General features: G+C 39.1%; 1 protein-coding gene across 8 annotated transcripts in view; it reads right to left on the bottom strand.

Moving 5' to 3' along the window:
* The window catches only part of syncrip (synaptotagmin binding cytoplasmic RNA interacting protein), a 27,320-nt gene extending 4,605 nt beyond the window's left edge, over positions 1-22,715 (bottom strand). For 5 of the 8 annotated variants that reach the window (XM_062981012.1, XM_062981021.1, XM_062981032.1 and 2 more), the window contains exons 1-11: positions 22,506-22,714; positions 19,137-19,296; positions 18,357-18,475; positions 18,118-18,225; positions 15,598-15,711; positions 15,337-15,513; positions 9,349-9,484; positions 8,326-8,531; positions 4,585-4,734; positions 3,347-3,468; positions 1-205 (exon numbers count right to left, since the gene is read on the bottom strand). The exon at positions 1-205 is cut by the window's left edge. In XM_062981012.1, the coding sequence (XP_062837082.1) occupies positions 1-205; positions 3,347-3,468; positions 4,585-4,734; positions 8,326-8,531; positions 9,349-9,484; positions 15,337-15,513; positions 15,598-15,711; positions 18,118-18,225; positions 18,357-18,475; positions 19,137-19,284 (1,485 nt within the window). In that variant the 5' untranslated portion in view covers positions 19,285-19,296; positions 22,506-22,714. Of the gene's footprint in view, positions 206-3,346; positions 3,469-4,584; positions 4,735-8,325; positions 8,532-9,348; positions 9,485-15,336; positions 15,514-15,597; positions 15,712-18,117; positions 18,226-18,356; positions 18,476-19,136; positions 19,297-22,505 lie in introns of all 8 variants that reach the window. The other 3 variants (XM_062981007.1, XM_062981052.1, XM_062981065.1) reach the window with 3 other exon arrangements.
* Between the last annotated feature and the right edge of the window lie 646 nt (positions 22,716-23,361).

The raw sequence follows: 23,361 nt of genomic DNA, 5'->3' as shown, positions 1-23,361 counted from the left end.
AGCTCCAACTTGAAAATCTTCATAACCATAGTAAGGGTCTTCATATCCACCACGATAGTTATGGTAGTCATAGCCGTAATAATAGTAATCATCTTCATATCCATAGTAGTCAGGAGGATATCCATAGCCACCTCGGCCTCCTCGACCTCGACCTCTTGTTGGTGGGGGCATATGAGGAGGACCATAATAGTAATAGTCATCATACCTGTTAAGAAATTATGTGCATTTTAATTTTGTGTCTGAAACAATACTTTGAAAAGATTTAAAGAATCAAATTAATTTGTATACTAAAATAAGGTTTTGTTAAAGTTTTATTTTGATATTGTATTGTTGCACTACTGTTATACGATCTTGCCATGCATAAGTTAGCAGACCTTAACTGATAACAATTCATTTTTTTAACACCTATATGATACATAAAATAACCAAGCAGCACTTCATTAAGCCACACTGTATGGGAAGACATTTTTTATGGGCTATCTCCTATTACAGCAATGACATGCAGGTAGCTGAGGCAGCCTGCCCACCATTGTCACTGCTTATATAAAGAGGTCTTTAAGGAGAATGATGAAAATGCCAAAATGCCTATGAAGAAGGATTCTAGGCAATTTAAGTTAGTTTGCTTCAAAAATGCAGAGTTAACTATAATTTGTTATATTTGTTTAAATATTCAAGCAAGCAAAATGTGTTTTCTTATGGCCCCACTATAAGATGAGGGGAGAGCACATAAGCACAGGTTCCCTGCAACGTATTCTTGTGACATCTAAATTATGGGTTAACATTACATTGAAATAAAGTCAGAATCTAAAAAGGTTGTCACAATAGCGTAGAGCAAATTTTAAAGCAGTGTTTTAAAGTGGCTGTTACTCTACAGCAGGCATGGCCAAACTTTGGCCTGCTCTACAGCCTTTACAAAGACCCCAAGCTCTACACAGTTTCAATAAGACATGAATTATTTGTCAAAGGCCAGCGTATTCACTAAGAAAATTGACAACCCTAGAGGAAATACATGCTATACATATCCATGTACAAGGCAAAGTCATGAATAAGTTGAGCGGAAATTATAGATGTGTATAACTCATGGATAAGGGTCATTCTGTAGAGAGAGGAAAGTGGCCACCATTACAACTGTTTTCCACAAAGGCCTTTTGCCATTTTACTCAGAAATATGGGTGGTCCCTCTTTTTCAAGTAAAAGTTAAGGTATAATATTATGTTTACTTTTCATTTGCATTTAAGAAATCAAGTGTGAACAATTCAGTGATTAACCTGAAATTAAAAGATGAACAGTACTGGCCATTGTAAGTGAAAAGGGCAGGACACTTCTTGTATAAGACAAGGGCAGGTTTCAGGGACAAAATTATGGATTTTGGAATGGATAGGTTGGGGGTCATTCCACAGATAGGGAAAGCACCACCACTGTCGGAGAGAGACCGTCGTTCCTGGCTGATGTACAGTATGATCTCTTACCAAAAAAGGAACCATTATCTTCCCTGAGTTGGATAGCAAAAGGCATGAGCTTAGTCCATCCCAGAAAAACCTGGAAGAAACAGCAACCTCTTCAACTCTCTCAGCACTGCTTTGAAAGTAAGGTCCATATAGGTGCTGCAGCCATTTTCCTGCCCAAACATTCAAAAAAGGCTGAAAGTGGCTGCAGTGGTGTAGAGGGGAGAGATGCTTCTTTTAGGTTCTCATTGACAGAGAAGCACTTGCCTTTCACCACTCTACTCAAGAGGAGGGAAAATTTCTTTTGCTAATAATTAAGGAACAGGACTTATGCTGAACCATGGACATGTCAATACAGGTTTTAAGGGTTGAGTTTTTGATTATAACGTCTTGATTGCCACATGCATATATATAACCATATACAAAGCATGTTAGCTAAGATATGCAGACTGTTTAAATATTACAATACGGAATTTCATGTAACAATATACCCAGATAAAATTTCTTCATTAAAGTAAAAAAATCAGTGGAGACATGTTAAAGGAAAATCTCAGCGGACATCTACTTTCTCATAAACTCTAAATATAAATAGAAGTGGTTATTTAAAAGTTTGCATGTGCAAAGGGTTGAAAATAATTCGTAACATCATTCTAAATGGATTTTAAAGAGACCAAATAATGGAAAGGAACTTAAACCATAAAGAAAGGGTTAATTGTGGAGCCTTTGTAAGTAGATTCCTAAATTCTTTAAAGAGTTCAAATGAGGACTAAAGACTACTGTTTGGATAAATCTTCCACTACCAGGGGCCCAATAGAGCAAAGACCTGACGACTTTCCAATTAAAGGCTGAAACTCATACAGTGAGATTCCAAAAGAAGACCTGATTCCAGTCAGAGCATGCACCATTCACAATTAAGAACTAGCAGTGCAATCAAATTTAATCTGTTGCTCTATGTGCAGCCAGCGTAAAGAAAGCAAAGTAGGCATAATGTGATTATGATTGCCTAAGTTCAGAAATCACAACACACTGCCGCATTCAGAACCTCAGGAAACAGAAAAACATTGCTCAAAACTTCAAGAGAGCGAAGAAGAAATGTAGACAACACATCCCATGATCAATGTTGTGCCTGGTGTCAGCTTATGCAGAATTGGACCTTTTTGATAGTGCTACTTAGGCTCTAGATATCCCTTCCTCCTGGGCCTGCTTGATATCATTCTTTCTCAAAAGTTCAAGAAATGTATGCATGCAGTCCTCTTCATATTGGAACCCTGCACATTTCTTATAGTTTTAGTAAAAGTAACTCTACTTGCATTTTTTCAGAATTGCAAACAGCATAGAAACAATCAGAACAACTGACATAACACTCTGAAAGAAATCATATTCTAAACAGTCATGTAGTATTTTTGGACCATTACAACCCTTCTCTATCCTCAGCAAAACTATGTAAAGTCATCCACATGACTGTATACATCAGCTACATACTCCAGATGTTTTTGAAAACATTAGGGAGACATTCACAATATTTCCACCTTAGGAAACAAAGCAGGATGGGCTCCATCACTTCCAGGAGTATATAACCGAAATAATGTATCTATAAGAATAAGTAAGAAAGATCCCTAGCAACCACTTGCAAGTGCGATTCAATTTAAATAGTCATTCTCTCTTTGCTATTTTAAAAATAGACCAAAAGCACAGACAGCATTTTTTATTTTTGGAAAACCATCCATCATAAGGGAAGTGGATACCTTGAGTATTAACTGATCACAGAACCATGTTCTTTGGCACTAATGCACATTTTATTACTAATGTATATGGCCATTTAAAAATGAGTAGAATTAATATTTCATTCCCAAAATACGTAACAAGAATATTTGTGTCAGATTCATTATTTCAACACTTACATTTGATTTTTAGCAGCTTGCCTCTGAGCTTTCCTTTCTTTCCTTTTTTGATCTGGTGGCTTTGCAAAAACAATTTCAATATTTTCTCCCTCTAACTCTTTTCCATTCATGCCCTCCATTGCCTGTGAAGGAAAAGTTTTGAACTATAAAATGAATTCTTAAAGTATTTTATGATCAATACACGTTATGAACACAACCTTTGTAGATACTTCCAATTCGTGGGAGAGAAAGATTAGGGACTATCTCTTGTCCACTATACACCCTCATTGATTCCTTGATCAGTCACTGTTTTGGTTTTCAAAGTGTTATCTGCAACCAGGAAGCCAAATCTATACAAAGATCTGAACAGAAAATCAAATACTTGAAAAAAATTCCTCTACGAACTATGCAAAGTTACACAGAATATTGTAAAAAGGCTGAACTTAAAATCAATTTCTTTAAAACAAAGAGATAATAGAAAACTGCATGAACCATAGAAAAAAAAATTGTAAAAAAAGATATGAAGTTGGATTAAAGCATAAGCATGTTTGTTCAATGTATATGCAGGAAAATAAAATGAAACTTAAATTATGACTAATGGTGCATTATATTGTGGCCAACAGGGAGCTCTGGCGTGGACTGGTCCATGAGGTCACGAAGAGTCAGAAACGACAATGCGATTGAGCAGCAGCAGCATTACATTGTAGAAGCAATGCAGTGTGGTAACATTTTAACTGCCATGGCTCAATGCTATGAAATGCTGGGACTTCTGGTTTGGTGAAGCACTAGCAGTGTTTTGTAGAGAAGGCTAAAGACCGTGTAAAACTACAGCTTCCATTATTCCACTGCACTGAGCCATGCAATTCTAGTAGTATCGAACTACTGTGTAAATGCACCCTGAGTCTCAAATATCAGTGGGTATACTTATACCAGCTGTGTATATGCATTACGTTACACTTTACAAAAATGCTGCACAAAAATACAAGACAAAGACACCAAAAACCTCACATTTTAATAAACAATTTAAAATTTCATAGATTACATGAATTAGTAATGCTCTTATCTGATATTTCCTTCTGCTAAAAGTTTAGCTCTCAGCTTTGAAATGATATTATATAGCAAATCATGGAAAACAGAGCAGAAACCATCGCTATGATGTAGACAGAGGACAAAAACTTTTTAAAAATATTTTAGCTAAAGATCATAGCACGTATTAAAAGAATTTAATCGATCAAACTTCACTGTAACTAAAAACCTACCTTTACAGCACCATCACGTTCATCAAAATGTATAAAAGCGTAATCTTTCAATTTCTTCACTCTTTCCAGTTTTCCAAACTGACTAAAAGCCTTTTCCAATATTTCTTCTGTGACTGAATTTGCAAGGTTCCGCACAAATAACACTTTCACCTGAAACAAATTGTCCACTTGATTTTAAAAAGCTGTGCAATTTTTCACAATTACATTTGTCAAGAATATACTTTAGCTTCAAAACAAGACATGGGCAAGCTGGTAGAAATTGTGGGAGTTGAAATCCAAAACACCTGGAGGAGGGCCCAAGTTTGCCCATGCCTGTTCTAAACTATATTTTAAAATTTGAAATTCTCATTAAAGATTTCAAATGACAGCTTCTATTGAAACTGTCTTGTGCTTGGGGTTTATGTGACCTGATGAATAGCAAAACTGAAATGACTAATTTCTCAACATCCATATTCACCTAGGGCTTGCTGTGATATAACATATATTACCCATTGTGCAATGTCCTGGTGCCTAATGGTCCTGATGCACGTCAAGGTGTTCCCTAAAGTGTATTCAGTTATACCTGAGAAGTGTCAGAGCAAAACAGCAGTGCCTAATATATGTTGGAGTACTTTTGCCAGTGACCGGATAGCCACCTTCACAAACTACTAACCTGATTTCATTGTATTTATTCAATGTAGCTACAGATTTGTAAAGCTACAAAATATAGACTGATGTAGGATCCTGGCCACTATTTTTATTGTTTCAGTATATATCCTAACTAAAGATGCACAATTGTTTCCACTTCAATTATATTCAGATTACCGATTTCAAGTTTCCTCTACAAATATTAATTTAAAAAATAATTTTCCTCCTAGAAAGTTCTATTTTGGTATGTTTATTTTTGCAGTGCTTTCTATATTTGATTTAAACTATTGGCTGTCCTGAACCCAAAGAACAAAACCTCTGATAAGCAGTTGGAACATGGATAAAATGACATTAGTAGTTTTGATGTTAAGATTGTTGCTCCAAGAACATCAGTTTTTACACCTGGAGGAACTCAGCACATACATTACTGGAACTGAAGGCTTATACCAGCAGGTAATAACACTCTTTATAGAAGACTAGATTTGCCCGGCTACATGTTGCTGTGGCTTATAGAAATCATTTGTTGGCCAGGTGAAATAGCAGTGAATAGCCTTGCAGCCCCAAAGCCTGGCTATTTTCTGGAGCAGCACCCTCAATCAAGCCTGGCTACTTCCTTTGTAGGGGAATCCGTGTTTGGCCAGCGTGAATGGCACTGAATAGTCTTGCAGCTTAAAAGCCTGGCCGCTTTCTACATAGGGCATCCTTTCTAGTCCTGGTTGTATGGGACAGAGTAGCCTTGTGGCTTCAGAGCTTGGGGGTTTTCTATCTAGGGAAAATCCTAGTTGGCCAATAGCACTGAATAGCCTTGCTGCTTGCAAGTCTGGCCACTTTCTACCTTGCGAAATCCTTGGTTGGCCAGTCTGAATAGCAATTAATAGTCTCAGTGTGGCAGGTATGAATGCTGCAATTAGGAACCTTGATTAGTATTTAATGGCCTTGCAGCTTCAAAGCCTGTTTGCTTTCTGCCTGGGAGAATCCTTTGTTGGGAAGTGTTAGCTGGCCCTGAATGTTTCCTTTCTGGAATTCCCATTTCCCTGCTTTCAGAGTGTTGCTCTTTATTTACTGTCCTGGTTTTAGAGATTATATTGTTCTGTATTATTATACCACAGTAATTATTTCATATTACAGTACAGTCTCACTTATCCAATATTTGCTTATCCAATGTTCTGGATTATCCAACGCAGTCGGCCTTTTAGTAGTCAATGTTTTTGTAGTCAATGTTTTCAATACGTTGTGATGTTTTGGTACTAAATTCGTAAATACAGTAATTACTACATAGCATTACTGCGCATTGAACTACTTTTTCTGTCAAATTTGTTGTATAACATGTTTTCGTGCTTAATTTGTAAAATCATAACGTAATTTGATGTTTAATTGACTTTTCCTTAATCCCTTATTATCCAACATATTTGCTTATCCAACGTTTTGCCAGGGTGTTTATGGTGGATAAGTGAGACTCTACTGTATATTTATAATCTGATATTATTTGCTTAGAAATGGATTATATGAGGCTCCTTCCACACAGTTGTATAAAATTCACACTGAACTGGGTTATATGGCAGTGTGGACTCAAGATCATCCAGCTCAAAGCAGATAATATAAGATTATAAATGGGTAATATTAGCTGCGTGGAAGGGCCTTGAGTCTACACTGCCATATAATCCAGTTCAAATCAGATAATCTATTTTATAGGCAGTGTGGAAGAGGTCTGATTGAAGAGGCCCTGGGCGCCATTTAATGGCTGAGTGGGTTGCTAGGAGACAAGTGAGCAGGGCCTAACCTTCTAACCTCTTCTGTCTCTGCTCTATGTTATGGCATTGAATGTTTGCCTTATATGTGTGCAATGTGATCCGCCCTGAGTCCCCTTCGGGATGGGAAGGGTGAAATATAAATACTGTAAGTAAATAAATAACTGGCAGCAATGGGGAAAAAAGTTATTCCCCTCCCTCTAATTAAGACTTTTTCTTGTTTTTTTGATATACAAACACAGACTGGATGACCATGTCTTTTGTGGCCAAATTTGGTGTTTTTTGGTTGTGTAGTTTTGTTGTTTAAGTTAAGGGGGAAACTATCAGAACATTTATATATATGTATAGATTTGGGAGGGGTTAGACTTGAAATTATTGTGTTTCAATAAATATATTAAGAGAATTGTGAAATTGAAGACAAAAAAGCTTCTGATACAAAGTAAAGGGTTAAAACATTTGTTAACTATCAAACCTTGCAAGACAAGCCTGATGAATGTAGGGTGAACAATGCAAACATATTTTATTAATTACAACATGATTGAAAAGCTCATTTAAAATTTAAATTATTCCCAACTTGTCCTAAAAATTAGAATTACATTTAGTGAATATTACATCAGTCCTATTATTTGTTAAATTTTGTTGGCCTTTTTGTAGTTGTAACTTCAATTCTACCACTGCAAGGATTTAGAATGGAGTCAACTTTGCCAATTTCTTCTTCCGCCAAAACTCCTTATGTGTGCACATCTTCAAGTCATCTGTCAACTTATGGTGACCTTATGAATTTCATAGAGTTTTCTTAGGCTAGGAATACTCAGAGTAGGTCTTACTCATTTTTTAGCCCACAGTATCTGGTATTCATTGGCAGTCTTCCATTTAAGTACTAACCAGAGCTTGCACCCTCTTAGCATCCAAAAATAGTCAGGATCGGGTGAAGAGCATATAAGAAATATGCCCTAAAATTGATTGATCCTCTTGAATATAGTGCTGGTAGTTGCTAAAGGATCAGGTATTAGCAAAAGTATTGCCTCCCCCTCCACTGGAAGGCTTTCACTACATCAGTCTTCATAGCCAGAAATCTGGCTACGTGTGAATATGCTATCATGCCTACATAATTAGGTTAAAAATCTGAGCAAACTTCTGCAAAAATTCTTGCTCTTGAGGGTCTTCCAAATTATAGCAAGAACATGTATGTGTAAGGATCAAACCTTATACACCTTTATACAACACTTTGTTTATGTAATACTGTCTTACAAAACAAAATGACTCTGCTTTTCAGGTTGCTGTAGATTGGTACCTGAAGTGACATTGAAGGCTAGAAAAAATCAGAACACCCCCCCACCCCAAATGGAAAAAAATAATCTCTTACCTTTGCCATAACTTCAGGATCTGGGTCTTCTATGGGATCAGCCCATTCAACAGTAACAACATTACCCCAGACCTTCACTTTTCCACTCATCAACCTTCGCCTTGCTTGTGCTGCTGTTTTGTGATCTTCATATTCAAGGAAACAAAAACCTCTGTTCTTTTTTTTGTCATCAGGCTGATGATACAGTATTACATCTGTGAGGCCCTCTGAAATTGAAGCCAATTGGATAGGTTCAATTCACCCAGAAGATATACCAATATATAGCAATAATTAAATTTATCAAAATAGTATGTTCATTAATATTTTGATATATCCTCATTTCATCACTTAATAGATATGTAGCAATACAAGCTACCAAGTTTTCCAGAATTCTTTCTTCTACCCTGTATCAGTAAGTTCACATTCCTTATGCATATTCCATTCATTTCTTTTCCTCACAGGTGCCTTCCCAACAAAATTTATGAAGCTTTAAGGAGACTTCATACATTCTCAATCTAAGATAACTTGCTTATACAGAGAAACAATCTCTAACTGAGAAGACAAAAGCTGTAACTCAATGTGCTCATCATGCATGGGGTCAAATATATGATGTTAAGTGTTTCAGTCAACAGTCAAATACAGTCTTTCTAGACTACCAATATATTGTCCTAAACTGAAATACTGGACCAATGAAGGCGCATTCAATAATTTCATGGAATGTTCAAAACTGTTTTAATTGCCTGATACAATTTCGCAAGATAGGAGAATGTCCCCTTTGATGGAAATATGTTCCTTCCCTTATGGAAAACAAAACAAATACTGAAATAAAGCTAAGCAAGCACATTTGATGACAGCATTATAGAGATAACCGCATTAGACATTGATTCACTTCTTTTCTACTTTAAAACACTCCTTATGATCTCAGTTTACAATGTTATCATCATTCAACATCAGCCGAAAGATGGTGAAAAAAATCATCACTGATCACTTGACAAGGAATGTTTTCCTTTTTTCTTCACACACCGAAGATATCCAGTAACTTACCTGTTACTTTGCTAAATTCTTCAACTATCTGTTCCTTGGTTTTACTCTTAGGAATAGAGCCAACGAAGAGCCTATTATTGGCAACAGAGATACACACACCAATGTGTTTTCCAGAACGAATTTCATGATTATTATACTAGAAAAAAGAAAGTTATACAAAGATAAGTTATCCCAAATTGTTTACTCTTTCACACATCCCGTGTGTTTGCTTTACTGAAAAATGCCAATGCAGGTTGTCAATATGCACAGGGATCTTTATAGGACCTTAGAGACTAAAAGACAACTAAGATGGCAGCACAAACTTTCACAAATTTCTGTGCAAGTAGACTTAGTCTACAAACGCTTGTTACCAACTTTATTCTCTCAGTCTCCAAGGTGCTACAAGAACCCTTGCATACCAATATTTCAGACTAATACACCCATATTTCTGAATGCAGGTAGTGTTTGTTCAGTAATGAAGGTTTCAGAATGATTCTCTTGCTAACACGAGATATTTGGAATTTTCAACTTCCCTTTTCATAGTCCAGTTATTCTCCCCATATGCCAATGTGTTCTCAACTGATTGAGCCACAATACAGAGGACTAACTGGGTCTTTGAACCATGATCAAATTGAATATAGTAACATTACTGAATAAATTTTAAAGTGCCTCAAGAAATGTCGTTTCAGCAACAAACTAATACATGTTAAAAATACAAACTGAACAAAGAAAAGTGAAAACTTATCAATTTTATTTTTGCTCTATTATTTTTTTTTTTTCGTGTCAGGAGCAACCGGAGTTGCTTCTGGAGTGAGAGAACTGGTCGTCTGCAAGGACGCTGCGCAGGGGATGCCCGGATGTTTTACCATCCTTGTGGGAGGCTTCTCTCATGTCCCCGCATGGGAGCTGGAGCTGACAGAGGGAGCTCATCTGCGCTCTCCCCGGGTGGGATTCGAACCTGGCAGCCTTCAGGTCAGCAACCCAACCTTCAAGTCACGAGGCTTTAGTCCACTATGCCACCGGAGGCTCCACTCTATTAATAGCAAGAAGGGTCTTTATTCATTTTAAGTAACTTTGCTCTCTATAGAACCATCATAGGGGTATCTACACTGACAATTTAATGCAATTTTAAGTCCTTCTTGAAAAAAGTGGTTTTCCTGTGCAGATAATTACATAGGAAATCCTGGAACCAGTTTTGAGGGCTGGATAGTGATTACACAAACCACATAGCACTGATGCACATTAAGGGCTATCTTTCTCACACTTTTGTGGGTGTTTGTTGAAGCTAGCTTCAAACTGCATTAAATGGACAGTGCAGGCACCTCAGCAGACACCAGACATTCATCATCATGGAATTCCAAAAATTCTTTAACATATAATTGATTTGTATGAAATAAACAAATTCTGCAGCAGCAGTACTGTACACAGAATCACTATATAACAAGTTCTCAGCATAGTTTATAACTGGGATTGGCAGAAGGTAGATTAACACCTACTGGAAGATGTCTGAAATTGTTTGCAAAACACTAGCAAGAATTTCTGGCTGCCAATCTTTTAAATGTAGTAATAAAGTGACTGCCCCCCCCACACACACACACTGACCTAAATTCTATTGTTGAAATTAAGCAAGCAACTTCTGTGTGAAAGGAGTGCAAACTACATTTAGTTCAGTTTAATGAACAAATTTGTGCACTAAAAATTACTTCACTTTGCACTTGGCTCTTGTTGGAGGATCTTGCAGTTGTGGCTACAAACACAATCTACAAGTATGAGGTCAATCCACTGTAATTTATAGAAAACTGTGAACCATGACCTGAGGTAGCAGTGAGGATAAACAAGCCAAGGTTCCTAGAAGGACCAAATTTTCATACTTAACAAAACTGGTATCCTAGAAGCCAACAGCAACCTATAGTCACAGGACACAAAACAGCAAAATGACTTTACCCTTCCCACTTCCCGTGAAGCAAGATACTTAACATAAAAGCACAAAACAGTTTGAACTATGACAATATTCCCTGCCATCTAGACCTCAGTTTATTATAAAAATAGGGGTTTTTTACATCAATTTAATGGATGAGCAATTTATCTCACTATGTGGGGGAAGAGCTAAACCATGAACTGCCTTACACACACTACTGAATGTTTTTAAAAGGCAAGATCTGAATCCAAACTTAATTATACTCAAAACAATCTGGAAACACAGTGGAACATAAGTTTATAGGTACTGTATAAACTCGAGTATATGCCTAGCTTTTCAGCCCTTTTTTAAAGACTGAAAAAGCCCCCCTCGGCTTATACTCGGGTGAGGGTCCTGGTTGGCTTATATTCGGGTCAGCTTATACTCAAGAATATATGGTACATTTATTATTTTTCTCTATTATTATTGGTATTATTACATTTATTATTTTTCTCTATTATTGTTGCTACTATTACATTTATTTTACTCGATTTTTATTATAAATACATTTATTATTTCACTTTGATATTATTATTGCATTTATTATTTTACTCTTTATTATTACATGTATTATTTTACTCATTATTAAAAGGATACATAAGCACATTTACATTGAAGAAGATGAGAATAATGATTTGATCAGAGTTGGACAGTCTTATCTTAAATTTGAGCTTTATGTAAATATTCAAAAACATTTAACCTACTGATGCCTCAATTAATGTAATTTTATTGGTATCTATTTTTATTTCTGAAATTTACCACCCTCGGCTTATACTGGAGTCAATGTTTTCCCAGTTTTTTGTGGTAAAATTAGTTGCCTCTGCTTATATTCGGGTCGGCTTATACTTGAGTATATACGGTATATAATTATGGTATAAAATTAAGGCTGGCTATGACCCATAATGTCCTACTGCTCTGACTAACAGAGTTGTCAATGACTGGATGAAAGATTAGTTTTCCATTCTTTTCCCATTCTTTTCTTTTGGTCCTTCAATGCAGTGTGCCTAAGTCCATTACATGGAACAGATGCATTATGGCACTGCTTAGTTATATACTGATGTCATTGCTGTTGCAAATTGCTGTCAAGTCAGCTTTGACAATATAAAGGAGACTTTGAGGACACATTGTTATTAATAGTGTCAAACTCAGGACCATGGGTTTCCTTGACTAAGACAATCCAGCTGTGTTTTAGTCTTCCTCTTTTTCTACTACCTTCAACTTTACTACCAAGTACTATCAAACTGCCTCATGACATGTCCAAAGTACAACCTCAGTTTAGTAATTAATGGTTCTAGAGAGTTGTAGTTATCCCTTTGCTCTTAAAGCCTAGCAGAGATAGCTTTAATCACTCTTCTGCACTTATTTTTTAGATAGAAAGTCAGCAACTAAGCACACATGCAATTAATCTTTAAGTAAAAAGATGTGGGAAAGTCTTTAGTCACATTTATTTTAAGTGAAACTAGATACACTGGGACTACTTTAAAGAGAAAATTAAAGAAAACATGACATTTTGTCCTGTACCAATTTTGTGTCATGCTTTAATACTACAGATCATACTCAATCTCACAATGAATGTTTATTAACCTGGATATTAACACTTAGCCTAAAAAGCTAAAAAGTTAAGTGCACTACTATGGTCTTGGAAATAGACACTGGCCCGTCCAACTCGAACAGCAATCTACTCTAAGCAGGCAAGGCAGCTTTTATAAAATACTGACAATTGTCTTCCACTTCCACAGACCATTTCTCGTTTTTTTTAAAATACTACAGATAAAATTAAAAAATTATAGTTGGCAAATAATGTATCAGTTTGTTTGCTATGTTGGTATTATTTAAATCAGTGTTTCTCAAACTGTTCTTCTAGATGTTTTTGACTTCAGTTTCCAAAATTCCTAACAGCTGCTAAGCCAACTGGGATTTCTGGGAGCTGAGGTGCAAAGCACCTGAAAGAGCAGAGTTTGAGAAACACTGCTTTAAATAAAGAACATTAGATAACTAAAAATTTAATTGTAGCAATGGACTACAATGAACTAGTGGCATATCTATACAAGAAACCAAATTAAGTGTATATTCATTGCTATTTAAATATAGCAATGAAATCAAAGATGGCTAAACCAGCACATGGTGACAGAAATTTCCATATCGCTTTACCAAGAATTTTTTTAAAAAATGCCAAGAAGGAAGCCCTCAAATTTAACCTGATTCTTTAAAAGAGTAAAATGTGAAAAATTCCATCAATTACCAGGAATGACATCAAAAAATTCATTGAAATTGGTATGGAAACATTTGACCCTCCAGATCCTGCTTGACTGCAACTCCCATTAGTCAAAGAAAATAAAATGTGGAAGTTGAGAACTCCTCTACTGCAAGGATATGCAAAATTATATACCTTCCTACAAGGTGTTTTAAAATAATGGACCCAATTTCAAGGCTGCATATTTCACGATGGTAACATGTCACAATTACACAAAAAGTTACAAATGGTTTAATGACATATCAAGTTGTCTTAATCATTTTGAGTCAGAATGACTTCACAAATCACAAATAGAGATTATGAAGCCTTGTGTTGTGGGGCAGCCATCCATCCTGCAAATGGACATGGATCTATTCATGCACTGGGTGAGGCATCAACAACTATCATTTGAAACTCTATGCCCCACCCTTTCAAATGGTAAGTTTTATTCATAGGTGATTCATGGTTGCAGAAATATAGCGATTTCAAACTGGATCCATCTTTTCAAAACACTGTATAATTACAACAACAATCTAGAAAGGTTTGTGGTACAAAGGCATTGTGATATGTTTACAGTACTCAAGAAAAAAAACAAGTTAGAACTTGCATCACTCTTAGGGCATCAACATACCCCTTTTTCTGGTAGAAAACTAATGACACTATCTATCTCACAATTCCTCTTAGGAAGTGAGTCCCGCCAAACATTTTCAGAATACCATGTGTAGGACAGCACTTTAAATCAGCTCAATGAAATGAGAATCTCAATTCCTTCACTGCCATCATTGGCTGTTCACATCACCATACACCAGAATATTGTAGTACAGTAGAGTCTCACTTATCCAAGGTTCTGTATTATCCAAGACAGTCTGTCTTTCAGTAGTCATTGATTTTGTAGTAAATGTTGCAATGTTTTGGTGCTAAATTTGTAAATACAGTAATTACTACCATAACATTACTGTGTACTGAACTGCTTTTTCTGTCAATTTCTTGTAAAACATGTTGTTTTGGTGCTTAATTTGTAAAATCATAATGTAATTTTATGTTTAATAGGCTTTTTTCTTAATACTTCCATATTATCCAAGATTTTCGCTTATCCAATGTTCTGCCGGCCCAATTATCTTGGATAAGTGAGACCCTGCTGTATTTTCCTGACAACTCTTGCATTTTAATACACTAGAGTCTCACTTATCCACCATAAATGGGCTGGCAGAACGTTGGATAAGTGAAAATGTTGGATAATAAGGAGGGATTAAGGAAAAGCCTTTTAAACATCAAATTACATTATGATTTTACAAATTTAGCACCAAAACATTGCAATCTATTGAAAACATTGACTACAAAAACATTACTAAAGGCAGACAGCATTGGATAATACAGAACGTTGGATAAGCAAAGGTTGGATAGGTGAGACTCTACTGTAGTACAAAACCTGAAGGGGAGCCGTTTACACAAAATCCTTTAAAATACACAAGTAGTAAAGTTTTCACTGCATAGGACAAGTCAAATGAAGACAAGTTAGCAGCCAGAACACTGCAATTCTTATTGCGACATGTAAATTGGTTCATTAGCTTCAGGATGCTGTGCTGAAGAGAATGTTGAAATGCTCAATTTAGTCATCTTCCAGAGAAATGCAAAATAAAATGGCTCTCAAGTTTTAATTTGCCAATAAGAAAATAATGCACACGTTATCAAAGTTACTACATCTAAAGAAATCTAACATATTGAAACTGATGAAGATATTTCTCAGTAACTAAGGGGGATAAGAATAAATGATTTACACAAAGCAATTGTGGGTATCAGAAAATAAGGAGAAACTTACCAATTTAACAGCTTCCTGTGCAGCCTCTTTGTTACAGAAAGTGACAAAAGCATATCCTCTGTTTAGACCTGTCAGTGGGTCCATCATTAAACGCAGATCCCAAATAGGTCCAGCTTTTTCAAATAATGGAACAAGCTCATCCTCAAACAAGTCCCTTGGAATCTTACCCACGAATATCTGCAACAAAAGTTTTTCAGCACATCACACATGGGTAAACATGGAAATGCAACACTTGCCATCCCAAAATATTATTTTGCTTACCTCAGTGCCAACAGAAGGCTGTTGTCCTGAATAGACACACTCAGGAGGCGGACCACCATATTTCCTTTGCCCAGTCGTTACGTCAAGTGTGTATCCTGTTCTCTCCAAAAGTGCCTTCAGATTCAGAATTTTTAATTAGTGTAATTACATTTTTTCAACACAATTTATCCAAATAGAAAAAAGGAAATGCATGATTGTAAACTGCTTAGTTCTGCAGTGTCCAATGTTTTTAAAACTTGCATTTATTCAAGATTTGAATATAACCCCAACTATATTGTTTTCTAGTGAGCACACTTTTTCACAAACCAATTTTTTGTGCACAAAAGGAGACAATCCCAATAGAAATGTTTTATAGTTCAAAATCCTGAATCCTTTGCAAAGACTTTAAAACCGTTTTTCTGTTTCTGATCACGTGCATCTGTGCTGGTTACATAGCTGCCAAAGTAAATGCACTGTATCGGCAAATCTATCCCTCTAGGACACATGTTCAATTCAAGGCTCACAAACCAAATACAGCCCGCCATGCCATTTTCTGTGGCCCATGAGGCATAGCCCCACAGGGAAACAGCAAGTATTTTTAAATACAGAATTTTAATACATTTGAAAGGTTGTGCTTGCATTTTGTTATTTTCAGAACATGATTAATTGATAATGATGGTGTGCGATATGGTGCCTTAGGTTATTTAATAATATGTTAAGGAGTATTTACATTTATACAGTCTTACAATTACATATGATCCTTTGAAGATAACCATAAAGCTGATGTGGACCCTTGGTGAAAATGAGTTTGACACCCCTACTGCAGGATGTCCCTCTATGTATCGTATCAGGACATTCAACATCCCTTTGTGTCCATATGCAGACTAGATCCCAGTTCTATTTGGAATATCTATACTCTTAAAATGCAAGGAGAGGGGAAATTGCCTATAGTTACATATGTCATAACATGGGGGAACCATGCTTTAGAGCAAAAACAGGAAAAAGGCAGAGTGGCATCTGGTAGATCTTTAGTGATTAGCAATCATAAAGGGTTTCCAAGCATCATTTCTTTAACAACCATAAACACATGTTTTCTGAATTAATCTAGATATATAGGGCAGAGCAGATTTTGAGTCGCTGCATGATGACCTCAATTCTGAAATATTCTTAGTCTGAGTACTGGCTCCAAGGCAGCCTCATTTCTTAATCCTAAGAATGTGGGCAGAATCCAACAATGACCTCCATGAAGTAGGGACACTATATTTATACATTATTGTAATAGTTATACACTATTTTAAGTCTTTATCAACCAATCGTGTGTGGATAAATAGCCTCCTTCTCCTCCCGTTGCCGCTTGGGCTCCTTTTCTCTCCCTTTGGCTTCTCCTTCCTTCCTTAGGCTGTAAACTGTAATTTTCTATGACTTATAATATTATTTTAGAGTTTATTGAAAAAACGCAAAACAGTGAATCCGCAAAAAGTGAACCATGAAGTAGTGAGGGAACACTGTATATGGCTTACATGGACTATTTGTATAGATCTCAACATACATTAACATATGTCAATATGGAACTATTATTAATTGGTTGGTTTCTTAGAATTGAAGTATGTAGTGCAAAACAGAGGCAAAACAAGGAGTGGGACATGAACATGAAAATGTATCTATATTAATATCTTTCTATTCAGTTTGAATGTATCCTTCTAAGTCTTAAAAAATTACCCTCCAAAAAGTTGTCATTTCTCCTGTCAGAACACGTTGAAATATTTTTAATGCGTCTCCTGCATAAAGATCAGTGATGCAAACACCCTTAGGGTAATTCCCCAAGAGCTCTAATGGATTAATCACAACTAAGCACTGAAGACCTATCAGTCTCTGTAGTATCAGACTGTGCAGTACCTAACTTACTTACAACTACAATCTCACACAATCAGATCAGATTACAATGTGTTAAGAGTGATAGTAAAAGCTCTTGAGTCATCTGTGTCTGAACAAATATCGAAGACTATCCTTCAGAAAAGAAAAAAATTAAGCAAACAAAACTTGATGTTAACATCAAGCGTTTGGACTGGGTACCAAGATTACTACACCATGATATAATGCCAATGTCACCAACCAATCATAAGTGTCAGAAGTACACTTGAAAGTGACCAACATCTGCCTCTATCACAGTGGTTCTCAACCTGTGGGTCCCCCAGGTGTTTTGGCCTACAACTCCCAAGAAATCCCAGCTAGTTTACCAGCTGTTAGGATTTCTGGGAGTTGAAATCCAAAACATCTGGGGACCCACAGGTTGAGAACCACTGCTCTATCAGATGCTACATAGGACTCATTTCAGACAGCAGCATTGTTGAGTGGAGTGTGACACACTACTACAAAAGTAATAGCAAAATTCTTACGTCCCAGAAATTCAGCACCCCATTCTTGAAATAATAAGCCCAATATGCTGTTAGATATTCCAACACAAACTACTTTGCATACATACTGCAGGCAAAGTACTAAGTGCAAAATACAAAGATTAAAATGTTCCATTTAAAAACATACCTTAATTTTTGCCTCATCTGGTCCTTTGCTGGAGTCTGCCACTTTGGTCCCTTGTTTTTCTCGCTGCCTATATGTCTTCATGACACCACATAAAAAGGCACTTTTGTTCTAAAGTAATAATATAGATAGATTTAATCACAGCTCAACTATATATTAAAAAATTCCCAATAGTACCTCTACATGTGTAGTAGTACAAACTATTAATCAATGAATAAGAAAATATCAATGTCATACATTACCTGAACATGAGAGAGATCGCTGTCTTTAAATTGCTGAAGCACTGCTAATGCACCTTCTTCATTAAATTCTTTTAAAGCTTCAATAGCTCTTTCATCTAAATCACTGTGAGCAACTAGCCCTGGAAAAAGAAATATTTAGAGTGTAACTTTCAAACAGCCATTTTATTGTATTTTTAAAATAGACACACTGGTCAGTATATCCATTATTAAGTTAGAATTGTTAATTTTATAAATTACATTAGTCTGCACAGTACCTTAATCTTCCCATATATTTTAGTACTTACACATGAATGATTCTGTAATTTTTGCCACATTCTAAAGAAAATCAAGATTTCCACAGAAGAATCAAACTAACATAAAATATTTTCTTCAAACACTGAAAATAGTGTAAGTTATTAGGCAAAATCACTCAACAATTCTACTGCTCTCCCAAAGCGGCTCTCCAGAACTTAACTGAATGCTCCATAGTACCCATGGGACCAACCATTAAAATCAGAGATGCACACAATTAGTTTCACTTGCTACACTACACAGTGCTCCAAGTATACACAACTATAATCCACTATCAACTATTCCTGAACTTGAGTTCCAAATGCCTTCCCTCACCACCACCCCTTTGCTCAGTACCAGAGGCTGCTCTCGGGTCGTATAGACATTACGTATTACTAAGAAAACTGCAGTCCCCATACTTTTTTTGGAAACCACAAAAAGTTGCTATTTTGGCCCAAAGCAAGGAAAAGTCCAATAGAAAATAGTGACTTTGCAAGTTTTATTTCTTACCTGCAACGTAAATTTCATCTAGTTTTTCAGCAACTTTCTGTGGTAAACCAGCATCAAGCAATGTCTGGAAATGCTCAGAATGGGTAACTGCAGCAGAAGTATCCATGGGCTCTTCAGTACCATTCCCATTAACATGTTCAGAAGCCATGTTTCCAGATATCTGTTCAAACGCAATAGGCATAATTAAGCTAGGATCCTTAAAGCCACACAATTGGGGTGTCAATACATGCAGCTGCCTCCTAGGCGATTACAAAGCTTAGCTGGCTTTCCCTGCCACCTTGATATCAAAGGGTTTTGAAGTCTTTTTCCAGCAAAAGAACCAACCAAAGGCATATTCCTACAGCCATAGCTTAGAGATGTTAATATTACACTTCAGGGCTTTTTCACATAGCCCAGCTAAACTCTGACTCATGGCCCTACCTTTCTAGCACGCCCTAAGTAGCTCTGGAAAAGTTAAAAATGACACAAGAAGCAGAAAAGAGAGGAAATGTGGAGCCTCCACCATCTACTTCTGTGCTGACGCTAACCACACCATTTCGATCCATGGTTGAGCCCGTCTACACTACACCTGCTATATCATTTCAATGGACAGGACCTAAAAACCACCATGGGTGAATCTACACTGTAGGATGAAGTATACACAACTATAATCCACTGTCAACTGGACACCACTTTATCTGCAATGGCTGCAAACTATGGCATCCTGGGAGTTGTGGTCTGGTGCAATTCCTGTACTCTGTGGCAAAGAAGCCCCCCTAAAATTGCAACTGTCTTAAGCCTTCTCTGCCAAAGCGTGGTAGGGCCTCACCAAACTACAACCCTCAAGATTCCATAGCATGGAGTAATGGCAGTTGAAGAAGCAGAGAAGAAAGGAAATGTGCAGACACAACTGTACACCACCGCCATCCACTTCTGTGCTGACTCTAACTGCACAATTGCGATCCAGGATTGAGCCCCTGTCTACACAACACCTGTAGTATCGTTTCAATGGACAGGCCCTGAAAACCACCATGGACTAATCTACACTGTAGAATAAAGGCAACTTGACATCACTTTACTGCTATGGCTCCATGCTATGGCATCCTTGGGGCCTTTCCACATAGCCCAGAATATCAAGGCTGAAAATCTTACAATGTCTGCTTTGAACTGGGATATATCGCAGTGTGGTCTCAGATAACCAAGTTCAAAGCAAATGTTATGAGATTTTTCTGCCTTGATATTTTGGGTTACATGGCTGTGTGGGAGGGCCCTGGGACTTGTAAGCGTGGTGAGACTCCAGCACTCTTTGGCAGAGAAGGCCCTCTAAAATTGCAACATGTCTTGAGCCTTCTCTGCCCAAGCGTGCTGGGGCCTCACCAAACTACAACCCCAAGATTCCATAGCATGAAGTCACTGCAGTTGAAGTAGTGTCAGCTGCATTCATTCCACCGTGTAGCTGCGCCCCAAGCCAAAGGAACAAAGCGCTTCCCACCAGGAGTGGCGGCGGCCGCCATGAGCCTACGAAAACACGTGCTCGACGCGTTCCAATGTCTTACAACTTCCTCCGGCGACCAACTTCCCTTCCCTCAGTCCCTCCCTCCTCCTCCTCCTCCTTTGCCGGAAAGGCAGCCTATTGCCTGCCTCCCCCCAACTCCACCCGCTCCCCTTTTCCCCCTCCGGCAGAAGAATTGCAACACCCAGGGCCCTCTCTGGCCACCACGCGGGGAGGGAGGGAGCGGAAAGTCAGGGAGAGGGAAGCAAGAGATTTCACACACACACACACACACACACACATACATATATAAAGGGAACAAAATGAGCGCACGCCACCTTCCTATGGTCTGGAACAATGCACACGGAACAAGACTAGAACACCACCAGCACGCCATGCTTTCCCAACTCCCATATGGAGAAGAGAGGGCCATTCCACCCTCGGAAGGAATGAAGACACAGCCCAAGCCCATCCAGTCTCTGTTTAAAAGCCAATCCAGAGGAGACCCCACATTTTTGAGGTAGCCTATTCCACTGCCAAACAGTTCTTCCTGGTTTTCTGGGAGTTTTCCGGGCTGTATGGCCATGTTCCAGAAACATTCCCTCCTGAGGTTTCGTCTACATCTTTGGCAGTCATCCTCAGAGGTTGTGAGATCTGTTGGAAACTAAGCAAGGGAGGTTTTATGTATCTCTGGAATGTCCAGGGTGGGAGAAAGAACTCTTGTCTGTTGGAGGCAGGTGTGAATGTTGCACTTAATCACCTTGATTAGCACTGCAAAGCCTTGCAGCTTCAAGACCCTGCTGATTCCTGCCTTTGTTGGGAAGTGTTAGCTGGTCCCGATTGTTTCATGTCTGGAATTTCCATTTTCAGACTGTTCTTTATTTATTGTCCTGATTTTAGAGCTTTTTAAAATACTGGTAGCCAGGTTTTGTTCATTTTCATGGTTTCCTCTTTTCTGTTAAAATCGTCCACCAGGCTGGAAGCAGCCAAGCTTTGAAGCTGCAAGGCTATTCACTGCTACTCAAGGTGACCAATTGCAACATTCACACTTGCCTCAGGCAGACAGGAGTTATTTCTCCCACCCTGGACCTTCTACAGATATATAAACCCCTCTTGCCTAGTTTCCAACAGACCTCGCAACCTCTGAGGATGTCTGCCATAGATGCGGGCGAAACGTCAGGAGGGAGTGCTTCTGGAACACGGCCATACAGCCCGGAAAACGCACAGCAAGCCAGTTCTTCCTATGGTTGAGGTGGGACCTTTCCTCCTGCAATGGGACTCGGAAGGCGAGGCTCCCCTTCCCGCCGGTGACAGTCGGGAGTGCTTCTGGAACACGGCCATACAGCCCGGAAAACGCACAGCAAGCCAGTTCTTCCTATGGTTGAGGTGGGACCTTTCCTCCTGCAATGGGACTCGGAAGGCGAGGCTCCCCTTCCCGCCGGTGACAGTCCCTCCCTGCCTTGGCCTTCCTATTCTTCTTCCTCCCTTGCTCTCGGCCTCCCACCCCGCCCCACCCGCGAGGCGCCTCGTGGCCAATGAATGGCGCCGCTGCCGTTTGGACAATGAGGCGGCGCGAGCCCCTTCCTTCGCGAGGAAAAAACGAGGGGAGGGGCAGGGGCGAGGAGCAGCCCCTTCCCCTCTCCCCCTGTCATGCCCGCGGGGCCTAGGCTGTGGCCCTCACTCCACCACCACAGTTAATCATGATTATTAATATTACTGCTAGTATGATTAGGCTTCTATTGTTTAGCCAAGCCTCGTTGGATTTCATGACTGAGAGCATGCTGCCAACACAGAGACTTCCCTCACTGACCACCCCTCAAGAGACCCCCTCCCCCCTCCTTTCCTTTCTTCTTCTTTCTGGCCGTTCCCCCCTCCCCTCACAGAGAAAGGCGGCTGACCTGTGCGGGGAGGGTGACGAGAGGCGAGCGAAAGGGCTCCGGAAGGCGGAGGCGCGGCTGCAGGGCTGCCCCGTCCTTCTCTTCGGCTCCCTCACAGCGTGTGCTCGGAGAATGTGGAGGAGCCTGCGTAAAATGGCGGCTGCTCTCGAGCGCTCACGCCGCTGCTGGCACCAACCAACCCCTGCTCTTTCCCCCTCCCTTCCTGAAGGGAGGGAAGTAGGGAGGGAGGGAGGAGGAGGAGGGGGCGGGGCCGTGCACGCGCGCTGGCGTCGCCCCAACGCCGGGGTCTCCTGAGCAGAGCCACAAGGGTTATCTCCCCGTCGCGCATGCGCCGCGAACACGACCAATCCGCAGGAGTTATCGCATCGCCGCCGGGTGAGCGTTACTCCACGGCGTGGTTGAGAGTGCGCATGCGCCAAAATCAGCACATTGCTGGCGGCTGAGGTTTCGTTCCAGCAGGTAGGTGGGTGGGCGGCAATGGGCGATGCGCATGCGTCTAGTAGGCCAATCCAGGAGAGCGATCACCCAGCAAGCAGGCAGGAGGCACAAGCGTGGCTAAGTCTGCGCATGCGCGGATAAGGCCAATCCAAAAGGGTTACTGCCCGGCCTCGCTGGCGGGGGAGTTTTAAGTCCAAGCGACGGTGGCACGCATGCGCAAACAAGGCCAATTCGTCCACGCTGTACTTTTTCAGGAAGAGGAAGAATTCCACGTTGTTGCTGAGACAAGGCCTGCTTTTTCGCCCGCCTCCATCCCACCCCGGCCTTTGAAAGTCTAAACTAGGCACATCTAGGTTAAAACTAAATCTAAACTAGGCAACAGTGTTGCTGCACCCTGGGGAATAGTCAAGTCTTAAGT

This window comes from Anolis carolinensis, chromosome 1 (assembly GCF_035594765.1).
Source record: "Anolis carolinensis isolate JA03-04 chromosome 1, rAnoCar3.1.pri, whole genome shotgun sequence".
NCBI lineage: Eukaryota > Metazoa > Chordata > Lepidosauria > Squamata > Dactyloidae > Anolis > Anolis carolinensis.
The sequence above is the reverse complement of the archived record's forward strand: the minus strand, read 5'-3'. Positions and strand labels throughout refer to the sequence as shown.